The 15,814-nt window shown below is 41.9% G+C and overlaps 1 protein-coding gene across 2 annotated transcripts in view; it reads right to left on the bottom strand.

The window, feature by feature from the left end:
* The window catches only part of KIAA1549L (KIAA1549 like), a 248,584-nt gene that overhangs the window by 68,989 nt on the left and 163,781 nt on the right, over positions 1 to 15,814 (bottom strand). For both annotated transcript variants that reach the window (XM_088470490.1, XM_088470491.1), the window contains 2 exons: positions 12,254 to 12,432; positions 7,248 to 7,465 (listed from right to left, as the gene is read on the bottom strand). In XM_088470490.1, the coding sequence (XP_088326616.1) occupies positions 7,248 to 7,465; positions 12,254 to 12,432 (397 nt within the window). The remainder of the gene's footprint in view (positions 1 to 7,247; positions 7,466 to 12,253; positions 12,433 to 15,814) is intronic.

Raw genomic sequence — 15,814 nt, 5'->3', positions numbered from 1 at the left:
TTTCAAGCCTTGAAGACTGATGAATTGGAGAAGTTGCCCAGAGCATCCAATCAGCTTCTAACTGTCACCTATTTAGCAAAGGCTTTGAAATGACAGTTAAGCTGCATACACACTAGACGATTTTCATAAACGATATGTATGATAACAATATCGTTCAACGATATATTGTTCATATCGTTCAGTGTTTAAACAACCAATGATGCGCGCTCCTGCAGGCCGTTAATGATGTCTTTTGTCGTCCATACATGCAGGCCAATGTGATGATATCATCAAGAATTGCCTGTTCAGAGATGTGGCAGGATGACTTCACTGAAAGTTATCTTTAAAGATATCTCTCAGTGTGTACACCCAATATCGTTTGTCCTCCACTACAGAAGGTTCAAGGGAAATCATTTACCAATATCGTTCATACAGCACATCGTCTAGTGTGTATAAGCCCTTAGATGCTGATTGGTTGCCTTGGGCAACATCTCCACCTTCTCTTTCTCCAAGACTTGATACATTTCCCCCCTCACCATTCAGGTCTGTTGCCTATGGCATTATTATATGCAATGTAGTAATTAAGACACCATTGGGACCAAATAGTGACTTCCATACAAATTTATACAATACAGGCAATTTGGAAGGAAAGAGGGAACAGGGAAAATTAAATCCAAAAGAACTATCTTCCCAAAACTGATACATTTGGGAGGTGTACACTTACTAGAACAATGCACTTATTGGTAAAATATTAGTAGAGAAAATGTAATGACATGCTCTGAAGCCTAATGGAGAATATGAATACTAAACAGAATTGAGCAATTAACATAAATGTAAAAGATGGAGAAAAGTCAGTTTTATATCTTCTGAGCTCAATATTGGCAAAGTAATATGAAATGACATGAATAATAACTGTACTTTCATCACCACTTAGCTTTGATGTAAACCCAATGATAACATGAGTGATACACCGGGATGTATAAGTCCCATGTGTGTAGCAATGACCTAATTGTGGAGTATCTGAAAAGACGGTAACCCAATCTCTAATATTACTGTGTCTCCAGGAGGCTCCTCATTAGCCCACTTCCATGGCGCTCGCTAATCATGCATTTTACACAAGCTGAGTTTTATGTAAGAATCTGCTAAATTAAGTTCTGCAGCAGCAGATGATAAAATGCATTAGTCGTGTGTATGTTATAATAGCCAAACATGTGTTTGATCATTTACAAAGCCTTAAGCAACAGACAAACTTGTTTCTAATGATTTGTGACCTGTGACCCTGATTCAGAGGCGCTCGCTAAAAAGCGAGCGCTCGCTCTCAATCAGGGTGGGCGCTTGATTTTTAAGTTGCGTCCTCTTGCCCGCTCGCATAGCTGTGGGTTACCACCCACAGCTTATGCGACCGACCAGGGTGATGTTCGCGATGGTCAAGACCACCTTGTGGTAGGGTCTCGTGGCCGCAAGCCCCAGAGAGCTTCTGGCTCTAATAGAGCCGGAAGCTCTCCCACTGACATCACTGGTGATGTCAGAGGGGCCGCCCACAAACGGCAGGCGTTCACATGGGAACACCTCCGTTTGTGAAACCACTCCCCCACCACGCCTACAAAACGGGGCGAGCTGTCGATCAACATCGACAGCCTCTCCTTTTGTAGTGAGCCACGGATCGAGTGCTTTTTGCGCTCGCTCCGGGGCACGCGTGTACGCATTGGGCCACCATCGACGCGCTTGCGAGCGCAATGCGCTTGTGAGCGGGTCTGAATCAGGCCCTGTATTCTTGACGTGTACCCATCCCTTATGCACAGCTAGGACAGGCAGTGTGCGATTTGTATGTACCTCCCACTAGTCATAATATGGGTGGGATGGTTCCGATAGATAGATAGATAGATAGTAGATAGATTGATATATAGATAGATAGATAGATAGATTGGTAGATAGATAGATGGTAGATAGATAGAGAGATAGATAGATAAATAGATAGATATATGGTAGATAGATAGATATATGGTAGATAGATATATGGTAGATAGATAGATAGATAGATAGATAGATAGATAGATAGATAGATATATGGCAGATAGATACAGTAGATATATGATAGATAGACAGATAGATAGATAGATATATGGTAGATAGAAAATAGATAGATACAAGTAAGATAGATAAATGGTAGATAGATGGTAGATAAATAGATTCAGTAGATAGATGATAGATAGATAGATATATGGTAGATAGATAGATAGATAGACAGATAGATACAGTAGATAGATGGTAGTGTATTCTTAACGTGTACCCATCCCTTATGCACAGCTAGGACAGGCAGTGTGCGATTTGTATGTACCTCCCACTAGTCATAATATGGATGGGATTGTTCTGATAGATACATAGATAGATAGATAGATAGATAGATAGATAGGAGATAGATAGTAAATAGATGATAGATAGATAGATACCTGTAGATAGATAGGTAGATGGTAGATAGATAGATATATAACTGTAGCTAGATACCTGTAGAGAGATAGATATATGGTAGATAGATAGATAGATAGATAGATAGGTAGACAGATAGTAGATAGATAGAACCTGTAGATAGATAGATAGATAGATAGATAGATAGTAAATAGATGATAGATAGATACCTCTAGATAGATAGATAGATAGATAGATAGATAGATAGATAGATAGATAGATAGATAGATAGATAGATAGGTAAATAGGAGAAAGATATGAGATAGATATATAGATAGATAGTAAATAGATGATAGATAGATACCTCTAGATAGATAGATAGATAGATAGATAGTAGATAGATTGATATATAGATAGATAGATAGATAGATAGATAGATAGATAGATAGATAGATAGATTGGTAGATAGATAGATGATAGATAGATAGAGAGATAGATAGATATGTGGTAGATAGATAGATAGATAGAGTAGACAGATAGATTGTATATAGATGATAGATAGATAGATACCTGTAGATAGCTAGCTAGATGGTAGATAGATAGATAGATAGATAGATAGGTAGGTAGATGGTAGATAGATAGATAGTAGATAGATAGTAGATGGATGATAGATAGATAGATAGATAGATAGATAGATAGATAGATAGATAGATAGAGAGAGAGATAGATAGATGGTAGATAGATACCTCTAGATAGATAGATAGATAGATAGGTAGATAGATAGATATATGGTAGATAGATAGATGGTAGATAGATAGAGAGATAGATAGATAAATAGATAGATATACAGTCAGGTGCATAAATATTGGGACATTGTCATAATTTTCATATTTTGGCTTCTATTCACCACCACAATGGCTTTAAAATGAAAGAAACAAGATGTGCTTTAACTGCAGACTTTCAGATTTAATTTGAGGGTAATTACATCCAAATCAGGTGAACGGTGTAGGAATTACAACGGTTTCTATATGTGCCTCCCACTTTTTAAGGGACCAAAAGTAATGGGACAAACTAAACAATCCTAAATCTAACTTTCACTTAATACCTTGTTGCAAATCCTTTGCAGGCAATTATAGCCTGAAGTCTGGAACGCATAGACATCACCAGACGCTGGGTTTCATCCCTGGTGATGCTCTGCCAGGCCTCTACTGCAAATGTCTTCAGTTCCTGCTTGTTCTTGGGGCATTTTCCCTTCAGTTTTGTCTTCATCAAGTGAAATGCATGCTCAATGGGATTCAGGTCAGGGGATTGACTTGGCCATTGCATAACATTCCAATTTTTTGCCTTAAAAACTCTTTGGTTGCTTTTGCAGTATGCTTCGGGTCATTGTCCATCTGCACTGTTAAGCGCCGTCCAATGAGTTCTGAAGCATTTGACTGAATATGAGCATATAATATTGCCCAAAACACTTCAGAATTCATTCTGCTGCTTTTGTCAGCAGTCACATCATCAATAAATAAGGGAACCAGTTCCATTGGCAGTCACACATGCCCACGCCATGACACTACCACCACCATGCTTCACTGATGAGGTGGTATGTTTTGGATCATGAGCAGTTCCTTTCCTTCTCCATACTCTTCTCTTCCCATCACTCTGGTACAAGTTGATCTTTGTCTCATCTGTCCATAGGATGTTGTTCCAGAATTGTAATGGCTTTTTTAGATGTTGTTTGGCAAACTCTAATCTGGTCTTCCTATTTCTGAGGCTCACCAATGGTTTACATCTTGTGGTGAACCCTCTATATTCACTCTTGTGAAGTCTTCTCTTGAATGTTGACTTTGACACATATACACCTACCTCCTGGAGAGTGTTCTTGATTTTACCAACTGTTGTCAAGGGGTTTTTCTTCACCAGGGAAATAATTCTTCTATCATCCACCACAGTTGTTTTCCGTGGTCTTCCGGGTCGTTTGGTGTTGCTGAGCTCTCCGGTGCGTTCTTTCTATTTAAGAATGGTCCATACAGTTGATTTGGCCACACCTAATGTTTTTGCTATCTCTCTGATGGGTTTGTTTCGATTTTTCAGCCAAATGATGGCTTGCTTCACTGATAGTGACAGCTCTTTGGATCTCATATTGAGAGTCGACAGCAACTGATTCCAAATGCAAATGTCACACCTAGAATCAACTCCAGACTTTTTACCTGCTTAATTGATAATGAAATAACGAGGGAATAGCCCACACCTGTCCATGAAATAGCTTTTGAGTTGATAGTCCCATTACTTTTGGCCCCTTAAAAAGTGGGAGGCACATATAGAAACTGTTGTAATTCCTACACCTTTCACCTGATTTGTATATAATTACCCTCAAATTAAATCTGAAAGTCTGCAGTTAAAGCACATCTTGTTTGTTTCATTTCAAAGCCATTGTGGTGGTGAATAGAGGCCAAAATATGACAATTCTGTCAATGTCCCAATATTTATGCACCTGACTGTATGGTAGATAGATAGATATATGGTAGATAGATAGATGGTAGATAGATATATATATGGTAGATAGATAGATACAGTAGATATATGATAGATAGATAGATATATGGTAGATAGAAAACAGATAGATACAAGTAAGTTAGATAAATGGTAGATAGATAGATGGTAGATAGATAGATACAGTAGATAGATTATAGATAGATAGATAGATACAGTAGATAGGTGGTAGATAGATATATAGATAGATTGATAGATAGATGATAGATAGATATATGGTAGATAGATAGATAGATAGATAGATAGATAGATAGATGGTAGATAGATAAATAGATTGATAGATGGTAGATAGATAGATGGAAGATTGATAGATAGATAGATAGATAGATAGATAGATAGATAGATAGATAGATAGATACAGTAGATAGATGGTAGATAGATATATAGATTGATAGATAGATGGTAAATAGATAGGTGGATGGATGGTAGGTAGATAGATAGATAAATCGATAGATAAATAGATATATGACAGTTTCTTTTATTTACAGTAATATGAAGTCTAGAATTCCGCAATGCACTATAGTTTGCAGTTTGTCCATAAACACATGCTTTTTAATCATTCCTGGTTTGTGTCAAGCAGATGTTGCAGCAAAGTTTTTTTTTGTATTTGCACTTAGTACTCATACTGTGTGATTTACATGTTTTAATTGTTTGTAATTTTGCTGCTGTAGTCACTGCAGCACCACAGCAGGTGAATAATACAATTCCTTCCAGACTAAAAGGGTTTTGGTAATTTATAACAAAGTCAATAACTGCTTTGCACTTGTATATAATTCCCGGTTAGCAGTCACCTTAATCTAAATGTATTTATTTCCGAAAATGCACAACAACCAATAGCTTTTAAATTATTTTATTGACACTGGAAAAGTTTCCAAAAGGCTAAAAGGAACCATGTATGCAGAGCCGGTGCTAGGTATCTTGGCACCCAGCGCCATCCTTCCCTCTCCCTCCCTGTGCAGCCGCAATGGCCACCTTGCGAGCTTTTGCGGCTGCACGCACTGAACGTGCCTCGAGCCGGCCCTGCATGTATATACAATACACTTCATTTAGTTGGTTGTAAATATTTTATGGTTTTTCCAGTTGGCATTGATGAATTGTTACTACGCCCTCTGGCAACCCTAAAATGTCCTGTAGGACTAAGCAGTTTCTATAATGGGTGCACCCTGCACCCATATTTTTAATACTTACCGCTCCGCCGCTGGAGTCCCACGTCAGTGCTAGTATCAGCGCTGTCAAAATTGTCTGGAAAATGGCCACCACGGCGTTTCCCGGCATTTTGCACATGTGCAGTAGAGTAAAAAATCGGGAAAATGTCCGCGGCACCATTTGCTCGGTAACCTGCATATGCACTGTAGACTCTGGGCACACTCTAGTGCCCAGAGTCTACCAGGGCGGCGCTGCACTCAGTGCGCAGCTGGCCGCCGGGGAGAGAGGAGGGACCCCTGGTCAGAGACTGAACACGGGGACCCCCTCCTCTCTTGAAACTCCCCTGGGACTAAGATAATCTCTAGAAAGGCCAAATGAATATAAATAACCAGAAAACAACTAAAATTATACTCTCCTACATGGAGTAGAATCATAGGAATAGCTATAATGGGTTCATGGTGTGTGGGGCAAGGCTGTTAGGACAGCGGTGCGGCCAGTGCTGCCCTGAGGTCTGACCCACCATTTCAACTGTGCCTGGGAGAGGGGACGGGCAGAGACTGCACACGGGCCCCTTCCTCTGTTAAGCCGCCTCTGAGCAGAATCTATGGGCAATTTTATCCAACACTGTGTAACCAACTCCCCTCTCATAATCTTCTGAAGAATAAAACATGGCGTCACAGAAAATTATTGTGGTAGAGAAACACTGTCTTTGATATTAGTAATACCTTGAATAACCTGTAATACTTTTTTTTCCATAGATTATCTACCTGCTTATTTTCAATTGTTCTTTTTGCCTCCACACAGCGAAGGCAGTCATTTTGTCAGCTGACCCAATATTCTTGAGAACTTAACCAAGCAATTCAGTCAGAGCCAGTGACATGTTGTATGGGGTGGAGTCACTATTACAAGTTATAGTTGTTAGGGAATGGGATATTTTTGCACACAGAAATGTACATATTACCAGGATATTAAAGGATACTTCACACGCTTAAGTACAAGCTGGACAAAGCAACACAGCTATTCTGTCAGCTGACCCAATATGTTTGAGAACGCAACCAATCAACTCACTCAGAACCAGTGACATCACTGATCTACTTCTGTGTTGTATGACATCGCAATGACATGGTATAATATTGCCAGTAAACGCTTAACAGCCAATAGTAAAATTGTACCTGTTTTTAGGCTCTGCAAATGGTGAAGAATTGCCCGTCCCGCCCTCCAGCGCATTGTCGATCTCCACCTGAGTTTTCTCATAGGCTTTCCTCTTCCTCTCGTTGAGAGATTTGGTTTCTATAGGGGGGAAGTCATAGTAGCCCTTCCGTTTAGCCTTCAGACGCAGCTTGTTGCGGTAGTGTTCAATGTCTGATTTCTGCTTGAGGGCTTTATTCACCTGGTGGAAGTAAGAAGCATTGGTGAACTTACCATATATTCATTTAAATGTTCTATTTATAGAGTCCAGTTTTTACAGTAAGCCTTCTATATAGCTATATATAAGTCTTACAAAGTGCATACTCATAAGAATTTTTCGTCATGATTTTTACTTTAATGTATATACAGTATATATATATATATATTTTATTATTTTTTTGCCATGTTTTTCTTCAGTTACTAGTTCTGACAATAACTTGGTTTCTCTGTTAAAGAATACAAATAAGACATCCAATAGTATGTTTATCAAACAGTCACAACCCCCCTCGGATTACACCCCTAGTGGGTAGCTGCCAGGAGTCAATATCTATCATCACTCAGTGGTCTATTCATCATCGGGGGCCGCGGGGGATACGTATCACTGGAGCAATTCAGCATTGCTCTGTTGCGAGGACAGCTGCTCCGTAAAGCAGAATTCCCTGTGTTAAGTAACACTGCTACATCAGTACCATCGTTACTTACCTTCCCCCGTGGGCTGGCTTCACTGGCCACACAGTGAGGAGGCAGTGGAGGGATCCGCTCAGATCCTTCTTTGCATCCCCGGAACTCCTTCCTATAGTAAGGAGCGGGGCTCCGGGAACAAGCACCATTTGAACATGGCGTTTATTCTCTCAGGCAAACTCCGAAAACTTTAAGTTTTCGGCATTTGCTGAATATCATTTTGTCCTATTGAACCCCTGATGATGAATGCCCCATTACCTAAAATATGCGGAAACAGGCCATTAAGTGATGTTGAATGAACCCCTCAATCTCCCACTTATCTTCTGCAGTAGTTACAAAACTGAATGAAACTGCACACCAAGCAACCCCACGTGTTCCACCATTCCCTGTGACAACCTTCTTCTGACAGTAAGAGCTGGGCAGATCAGAAAACGTTCTTTGCTGAGTATGTGGCTGGCCAAACTCTTACACCCCATATTGTAGCCACACAATAAAATTAGATACTTAATTAAATTCTTAGGGGGAGATGTATCAAACCTTCTAGAGAGGACAGGTGGAGAAATTGTCCATAGCAACCAATCAGCTTGTACCTATCATTCATCAAGTACACTCTATAAAATGATAGTTTGAAGCTGATTGATTGCTATGGGCAACTTCTTCACCAGTCCTCTTTAGAAGATATCATAAATCTCCCCCTTGGTGTGGAGGGAGTAGAGTCTTCTCCCAGAAGAATACGTGATCCTCAGAGCGGATGTCAGTGATGCAGCCTATATTTTCTAGAGTGCTCATCTTGCAATATCTATAGGAACAATTCTACTATTTTAATACCTAATTAACATTAAAATGTACTGACACATAAATAAGCTGCTGTTCCCTTACCCTCATACCTAATTTAAGACCTAAGAAAACCTTGACAACGCTATGCTTCTCTTCATGCGGCCTATGTGAGGAGCACTTTGTCATTCTTGCTGTATTGCATTGAAGTGTAAATGTCACAATTGCTGTAATGCATGCATGTACTTGTTTCTGTACAGAAGTTGGCACCTTCTAAAATAATTGTAACATTACACTTTATTTAGGCTCCTTTAGAACACAGTGCTGTACACTAACATACGGGCAGGGCTGAACAACCTGTTTGCGGAGCGTATCGGGCCAAACAGGTGCCAAAAACGGGCACACGAAAGTACGGGTGATTCAAAGTCATGCGCATTTCCATTGCATCTACATTTATGACCAAAGGGCAGAATTGCATCTACATTTATGACCGAAAGGCGGACCCCTCCTCCCCCCGATACTCCCCTTGAAGCAGGTCAAAAAACAGGCCAAGAAAATACATTAGTATTTTTTGCCTTTCTCTCTCTCTCTCTCTCTCTCTCTCTCTCTCTCTCTCACTGTCTCTCTCTCTCTGTATATCTTTGTATGATAATGGATTGTGTTAGTGGGGAACATTTGTCACACAATGGTGACTGTGCTATTTTGAGGAATAATCTGCTAATTAGAGACCGATGCAATGTGTTCTCTCTGCTCCTTGTTGGGAAAGCTGTTTCACAAAAGCATTATTTTACAAACACGAAACAGACTTTACCCACAATCTGAATCTACTGCAAAAAACGACAACAACAAATGTTTTGTGCGTTACATTGTAAAGAGAATACGCTCAGTGCTTTTTGTCCATTTTCACCAGCCATAACGTAAACAAATATAAAGGCTTTATGTCTTTTCTGACTTTGGTATTTATTTAGGCATAGCTAGAACCTGTGGCTTATTTAATAATACATGTTTGGCTGGTCATTACGGATATTACTGAGCATTGAAGCAATGGGGGGAAAAAAACGCTTCTCAAACAATTGTATTGGCTGGCGATGCGTCAATTCATAGGGAAATTGCTTTATTTCATCACTTTGTAGTAAACAGCTAAAGCGGTCACTGTGCCATGTCTCAGAACAGCGTACCACGGGGGGTGGAGCCTATACAGAGGTAACCTCAGGCTGCTTTCCCAGGATGCAGTTTTTCATACCTCCCAAAATTCAATGTTTTGGGAACTGGGACACAGCTATGCCCCCTACAAAAAATAAACAAGGCATGGTCGTGCCTGATTGGGGGTGTGTGGTTGCATCATGGTGAGGGTCAACCTTCCTGTCCTAAATAAACCACCACAATGTTTCAATACGTCTTAACTTGCTACTCCAGGCAGCAGAACAACGGTTTAGTTAGAGTGACAGGTCCCTTTGTACTAGCTACTGAATCATGCATGCATGGCTACACCAATGATTTTGGGGTCTATTTACTAAGCAGTGTTAGGAGAACAGAGTGAAAAGTGATAAGTCTGTGATAAGGTGCCAGCCAATCAGCTCCCAACTGTCATTTTTCAAACACAGCCTGTGAGATGGCAGTTGGGAGCTGATTGGCTGGCACTTATCACAGACTTATCACTTTTCACTCTGTTCTCCTAACACTGCTTAGTAAATAGACCCCTATTTCTTACTGACACTGACTGCGGCAGCTTATTAACTTACACCACTCAGACCATGGCTCTTCCCTTCATGGCGTGCGCATTTAGAACTCATACTTGAAGGGTGCTTTTCTGAGAGGTCCATTGGTAGGAAGAGTTATATTTACTTTTTCCAAAATGATTGAACTTTGAGGTCAATACATGATAACTGATAAATGTGTGTGTTAGCAGGGACATTCAGCTTGCAAGACTGGAGTAAAGCAGAAATATCTTCAGTTCACTAGATTGAAAATGTATCACTTGCGCTTACTGTCAGTGGTTCACAAACTGGGGTTGCACAGGGAACTTGCAGAGGTGCCATAAGTTGGTGGTCCAGCACCGAATCAAAATATTTATGGACATTGGGATAGGCAAAACCAGTGCTGGTGGCTGCCAATCATAATGTGTGTGGACAAACAGAAGCGCAACCTTGTTCACCACCACCATCAGGGCTGTAACTAGTGTTGTGCGACCGATGCGGCCCAAACAGAACGCAGGGCTCTGCGGGCGGCACAATCGCTGCACCATGGCCCTAGCTTCTGGCTAGCAGGCTGGCTGGAATTGCACCCTGCAGACAGTAACGCTGCGACAGTGTCGATGGTTGCCTCCTTTGGATGCTACAGGCAGGCACCATGCCGTGTATACAGCGGCATGGAGCATCTTCTAGATGCTCTGCGCACTGGCACGCTTCCAGGTGCTGGACGGCCCCACAACGTCATGCCTAGAGAGGCCGGGTGCGGCAAAGGGCGCATTACAGCCCTGTTACAAAACTGACCACTACATAACTGAAAAGTACTTAATTTAATAATTTTTGCTGAGTTTGTCAATAAGAAAATTTTGGCCTAAGGGTGCCGTGAAAACAATTACTGATATTCTAGAGCGCCGTGATTTAGGAAAGTTTGTGAACCACTGGGTGTGGTATAAGAGATAGACAAAAATTAGTTAGACAATGTCTAGATCTACCCCAGTCAATAGATCGACAGGTACAAAAGGTCGACACACTAAAGGTCGACATGTAAGAAGGTCGACGGGTACAAATGGTCGACAGGGTCAAAAGGTCGACATGGAAAGGTCGACACGAAAATGGTCGACACATTTTTTTTACATGGTTTTTTTTGCGTAAATACCATTCGGCCCCTTGCGGGCTCGCTTCGCTCGCCACGCTGCGGGCACAGTGGCTCGCTTCGCTCGCCACATGGATTTATTCCCCCTCCATGCCCACTTGGATGGTAGGGAATGAAATTGGATGGTAGGGAATGACGTTGGACACTGGCTTATCTTAAGTGCCTAACCCTAAACTTAGAAAAAAAAAATGTCGATCATTTTTGTGTCAACCATTTTCATGTCGACCTTTTGACCCTGTCGACCATTTGTACATGTCGACCTTTAGTGTGTCGACCTTTTGTACCTGTCGACCCAACTGGGGTCGATCTAGACATTGTCTAACTAATTACTGTCTATCTACAGTCCGGCACTCGAACCACTGACTTCAGTGCTTTTAAAATTTAATTTTTTTACACATTTTACAGGTATTTTGCACACTTTGGAGTTGGAGCTGGCTCAGTGACTGAGGATGTCAATCAACAATGGCACTGACTAACCCTGACCATTCAGCCAATATAAAATGAAAGCCATAGGATCCCACTGGAGAATACCCCAGGGGCCTTTTGTAAATGCCCACGATATGCAGACAAGAAATGAAAAGGCAAACCCAACCTGGTTTTGCCTTTTAAACAACAAACGCTTTCAAAATTACAGCACTATACAACCAACTTAATATCCCTGTATCATTTCCATTAACACCAGAATACGTCTTACCTCTCCATTGATGATTGACATCTCCTGGTTTCTTTCGGACACAGTAAGCGAAGGTGGAATGGAGACTGGCTTAATCGCAATTAGTTGCACAGAACCGGAAGAGGAGTCGAATGGATCAGGCACCATTTTGTTGTTTTTGTCAAAGTGAATATTCCTCTCATCTTCATCGCTTATTGGAACTACGAGGTAAGGCTTAGACATTAGTCATTTCTAGTCTATCACCCTCAAAATCAATTAAAATACATCATAAATGCAACACATGCATCACAGCAAATAATTGGTTATCAACTGTAGAGGTACAGAGTAGAGCAGATTGGGGTAATCTGATGTTCTGTAGCAGGTGTGGAACTACAAGTCCCAGTACACACTGCCAGTCTGTGGTTTCGTATCTTTACTGTAGTGAAAATGTATACATTTTTTTACATGCTTTCAAAGAAGAAAGAATCATTGAAATATTTATAAGTCTTTGAATTTACAAAACAGCTATTATATTCCAAAGAGAGCCAACTGCCTGTGTGAGTAATTTTAACTGGCAGGGAAGAAGCTCAGACCAGGATACAACAACACAGCAGTAGGTGCAGCCTTTAAGACCATCTCCATCCTCAGACTCTGCTGGCTCTCATTCAAAGGTTATACCAATTTTTTACACACATTTTCTCCTATGGACCTTAACTCCCCCTCTAGAAAGATGGTATTAAAGTTTAATAGCATTGAAGACTTAAAGGCCATGGCCGACTGATGGCAGTTGTCCAGCCAGCACTATAAAAAAGTATATATCTAGGGTGCATAATGCAGGACTGCAGATTTGAGGTTTTATCTAAAATATTTTAGTAAGGAAAACAAATCATTATAAAACCAAGTGCTATGAAAAAACATACTGATATTTTCTGATTTGACGCCCAGCGCATCTTATATAATATATATATATTCACCATATTCATAGGGCCTTATTTAGGCTCACACGTAAATGCGTTTTGCCTATACTGCCTGCTAAATTATGCTGCAGAAATCAGGAAATGTAAGATAGTTATTAGCTATCTTTAAGAACTCACTGGATTTTCAGTTGAAAATGGTTAAAAACCATTAAAAACTTAAGAGTTATGGTAGACTTATCTTTGTTAACTTTGGTTCTTCGAAGTCCATAGGATCCACAGGGATACCATGGTGTGTGTGTGGTTGGAGAGATCCGGGCACCAAACAGTTAAAGCTTTAGCTCCCAAGATGCACCAGTCTTCCTCCACATATACTCCGCCCCCAGCCACAGGCAGAAAGTTTTGTAAACAAGCCCAAGGCAGGAGAAGGAATAACAGTACACTTAAGAAACATTCTCCCAGAAGATGAAGGAATCAGTGATCAAGAGAAAAAATACCCAATGAGGCCATGTGCGTCAGCATGGGCGCCCATCCTATTGACTTCAAAGTAATAGAGTAGACAAAGGTAAGTCTACCATAACTCTTAATTTCTTCTTCAGGGTCCATAGGGGATCCACAGGGATACAATGGGGATGTCCCATAGCAGTTTCCCCTAAGGGTGGGGATGCTCCTGAGCAGAAATAAGAAGACAACACCCAAAGGAAGCATCCTGAGAGGCAAAGGTATCAAAGGCGTAAAACACGAGAAAGGTGTGGACGGAAGACCACAAGGCCGCCTTGCACAATTGTTCAGCAGAAGTGCCATGTCGAACCGCCCACCAGGGTCCCACCGACCGAGTAGAATTTGCTGTAGCCCTGTTTGGAAAAGAAAGATTACCTTGCGTGTAGGCCTGAGAGATTGTCATGCGGAGCCATCGAGCCAGAGTCTGTTTGTAAGCTGGGCAGCCTCACTAGTAAAAGCCATACAATACAAACAGAGAATCGGATTTCCTAAAGGAATTAGTACGATCCACGTAGATCCGAAGAGCACGAACCACATCCAAGGAGGCTTCACCTGCAGAAAGATTCGAGGACTGGAGGGTCGGAACCATAATCTCTTCATTCAAATGGAACCGGGATACCACTTTAGGGAGGTACCCAGTCTGGTATGGAGGACAGCTCTGTCTGGATGAAAGATCAAGAATGGGGAGCAACAGGAGAGCGCTGCCAAATCAGATAAGCAGAGGAGATAGTGAGGAGAAAGAGCGCCTTCACTGTCAGCCACTTGAGGTCTACTGAGTCCAGAGGTTCAAACGGAGGAGTCTGTAGAGCCCGGAGAACCAAGGGCAAATCCCACGGAGCCATCGGAGTAACAAAAGGAGGTTGAAGGTGGAGAACACCCTGAAAGAATGCTCTAACATCAGGTAGCGGAGTGATCCTTCGCTGGGAGCAGATTGACAGAGCAGAAATCTGAACTCTAAGGGAGGCAAGGTGGAGGCCGAGGACTAACCCAGCCTGGAGAAAGGCAAGCACCCGGGAGACCTTAAAAACTGTAGGGTCATAGCCTCTTGGGGAGCAACATTGAAAGCAAGAGTCCCAAACTCTGTAACAGATGTGGGCTGCGAAAGGCTTACGTGCCCTTAGCATTGTCTGGACCAGAAAGCGAGAGAACCCCTTGGCTCTTAAGAGTGATGACTCAAGAGCCTTGCCGTCAAAGACAGGCGAGGTAGGTCCGGGTACAGGAAAAGACCCTGTGCTAGTAGATCCTGCTGTAGAGGAAGTGGAAAAGGAGCGTCTATGGAGAGACTCCGTAGGTCGGTGAACCAATGTCGCCTGGGCAAGGCTGGGGCTATTAATATCACTTGCTTGAACTTTCGGAGAACCCTTGGTAGGAGGGAGATCGGAGGAAAGAGGTATGCGAGACTGATGTTCCACCTCACTGCCAGAGAGTCCACAAAGGCATCTGAGGGGTCTCTGGTGGTTGTGACATGAGGCCATGAGGTCTAGGTTTGGCAGGCCCCATTTGTCTACCAGGAGTTGAAAGACATCTGGGTGAAGCGCACACTCTCCAGCGCGTATGTCCTGATGGCTTAGGAAGTCCGCTTCCCAGTTGAGGACTCCGGGGATGAACGCTGCTGAGATTGCCGAGAGATGACATTCGGCCAAGATCAGGATGTGTGCTACTTTCCTCATGTCTGCTCGACTTTGCGTCCCTCTCTGATGTTTGAGGTAGGCTACCGCAGTCGAGTTGTCGGATTGGAATTGGACCGGACTGCCCCGGAGTAGATCTTGTGCCAAGTGAGCGTTCTGTACACAGCTTGCAGCTCGGAAGAGATTTGCAGAGAGAAAAAAATGCGATCTCGGGTGAGTAATCTCCTGCAAAATGAGATACTCGGGAGAGATATCTCGTTCTGCTTCACCATCAGCCAATTCGATTTGCCTCAAATCGCCTGTTGGTTAATTTGAGGGATAAAAAGTGATTAGATCACTCGAGTTTTGCCGAGTTCCAGTGAGTTTAATTTACTTGAAAATCGGGACCATCTCGAATCTTAGTAAATATACCCCCTAGTATTAGATGCCAACATGTCCTGAGTAAGAGATGCAGATCTTCTCCCTAGAGTCCTGAAAGTGGCAAAGTGCCAGTCGGACACTATAAAATATTTGTTGAGTCCTAAATAGCTTGGACTTGTGGGATGATTATTTACTGCTGA

Source organism: Taudactylus pleione, unplaced genomic scaffold (genome assembly GCF_031769625.1).
Source record: "Taudactylus pleione unplaced genomic scaffold, aTauple2 ptg000100l, whole genome shotgun sequence".
NCBI classification, from domain to species: domain Eukaryota; kingdom Metazoa; phylum Chordata; class Amphibia; order Anura; family Myobatrachidae; genus Taudactylus; species Taudactylus pleione.
This window is presented reverse-complemented; position numbering and strand designations above follow the sequence as displayed.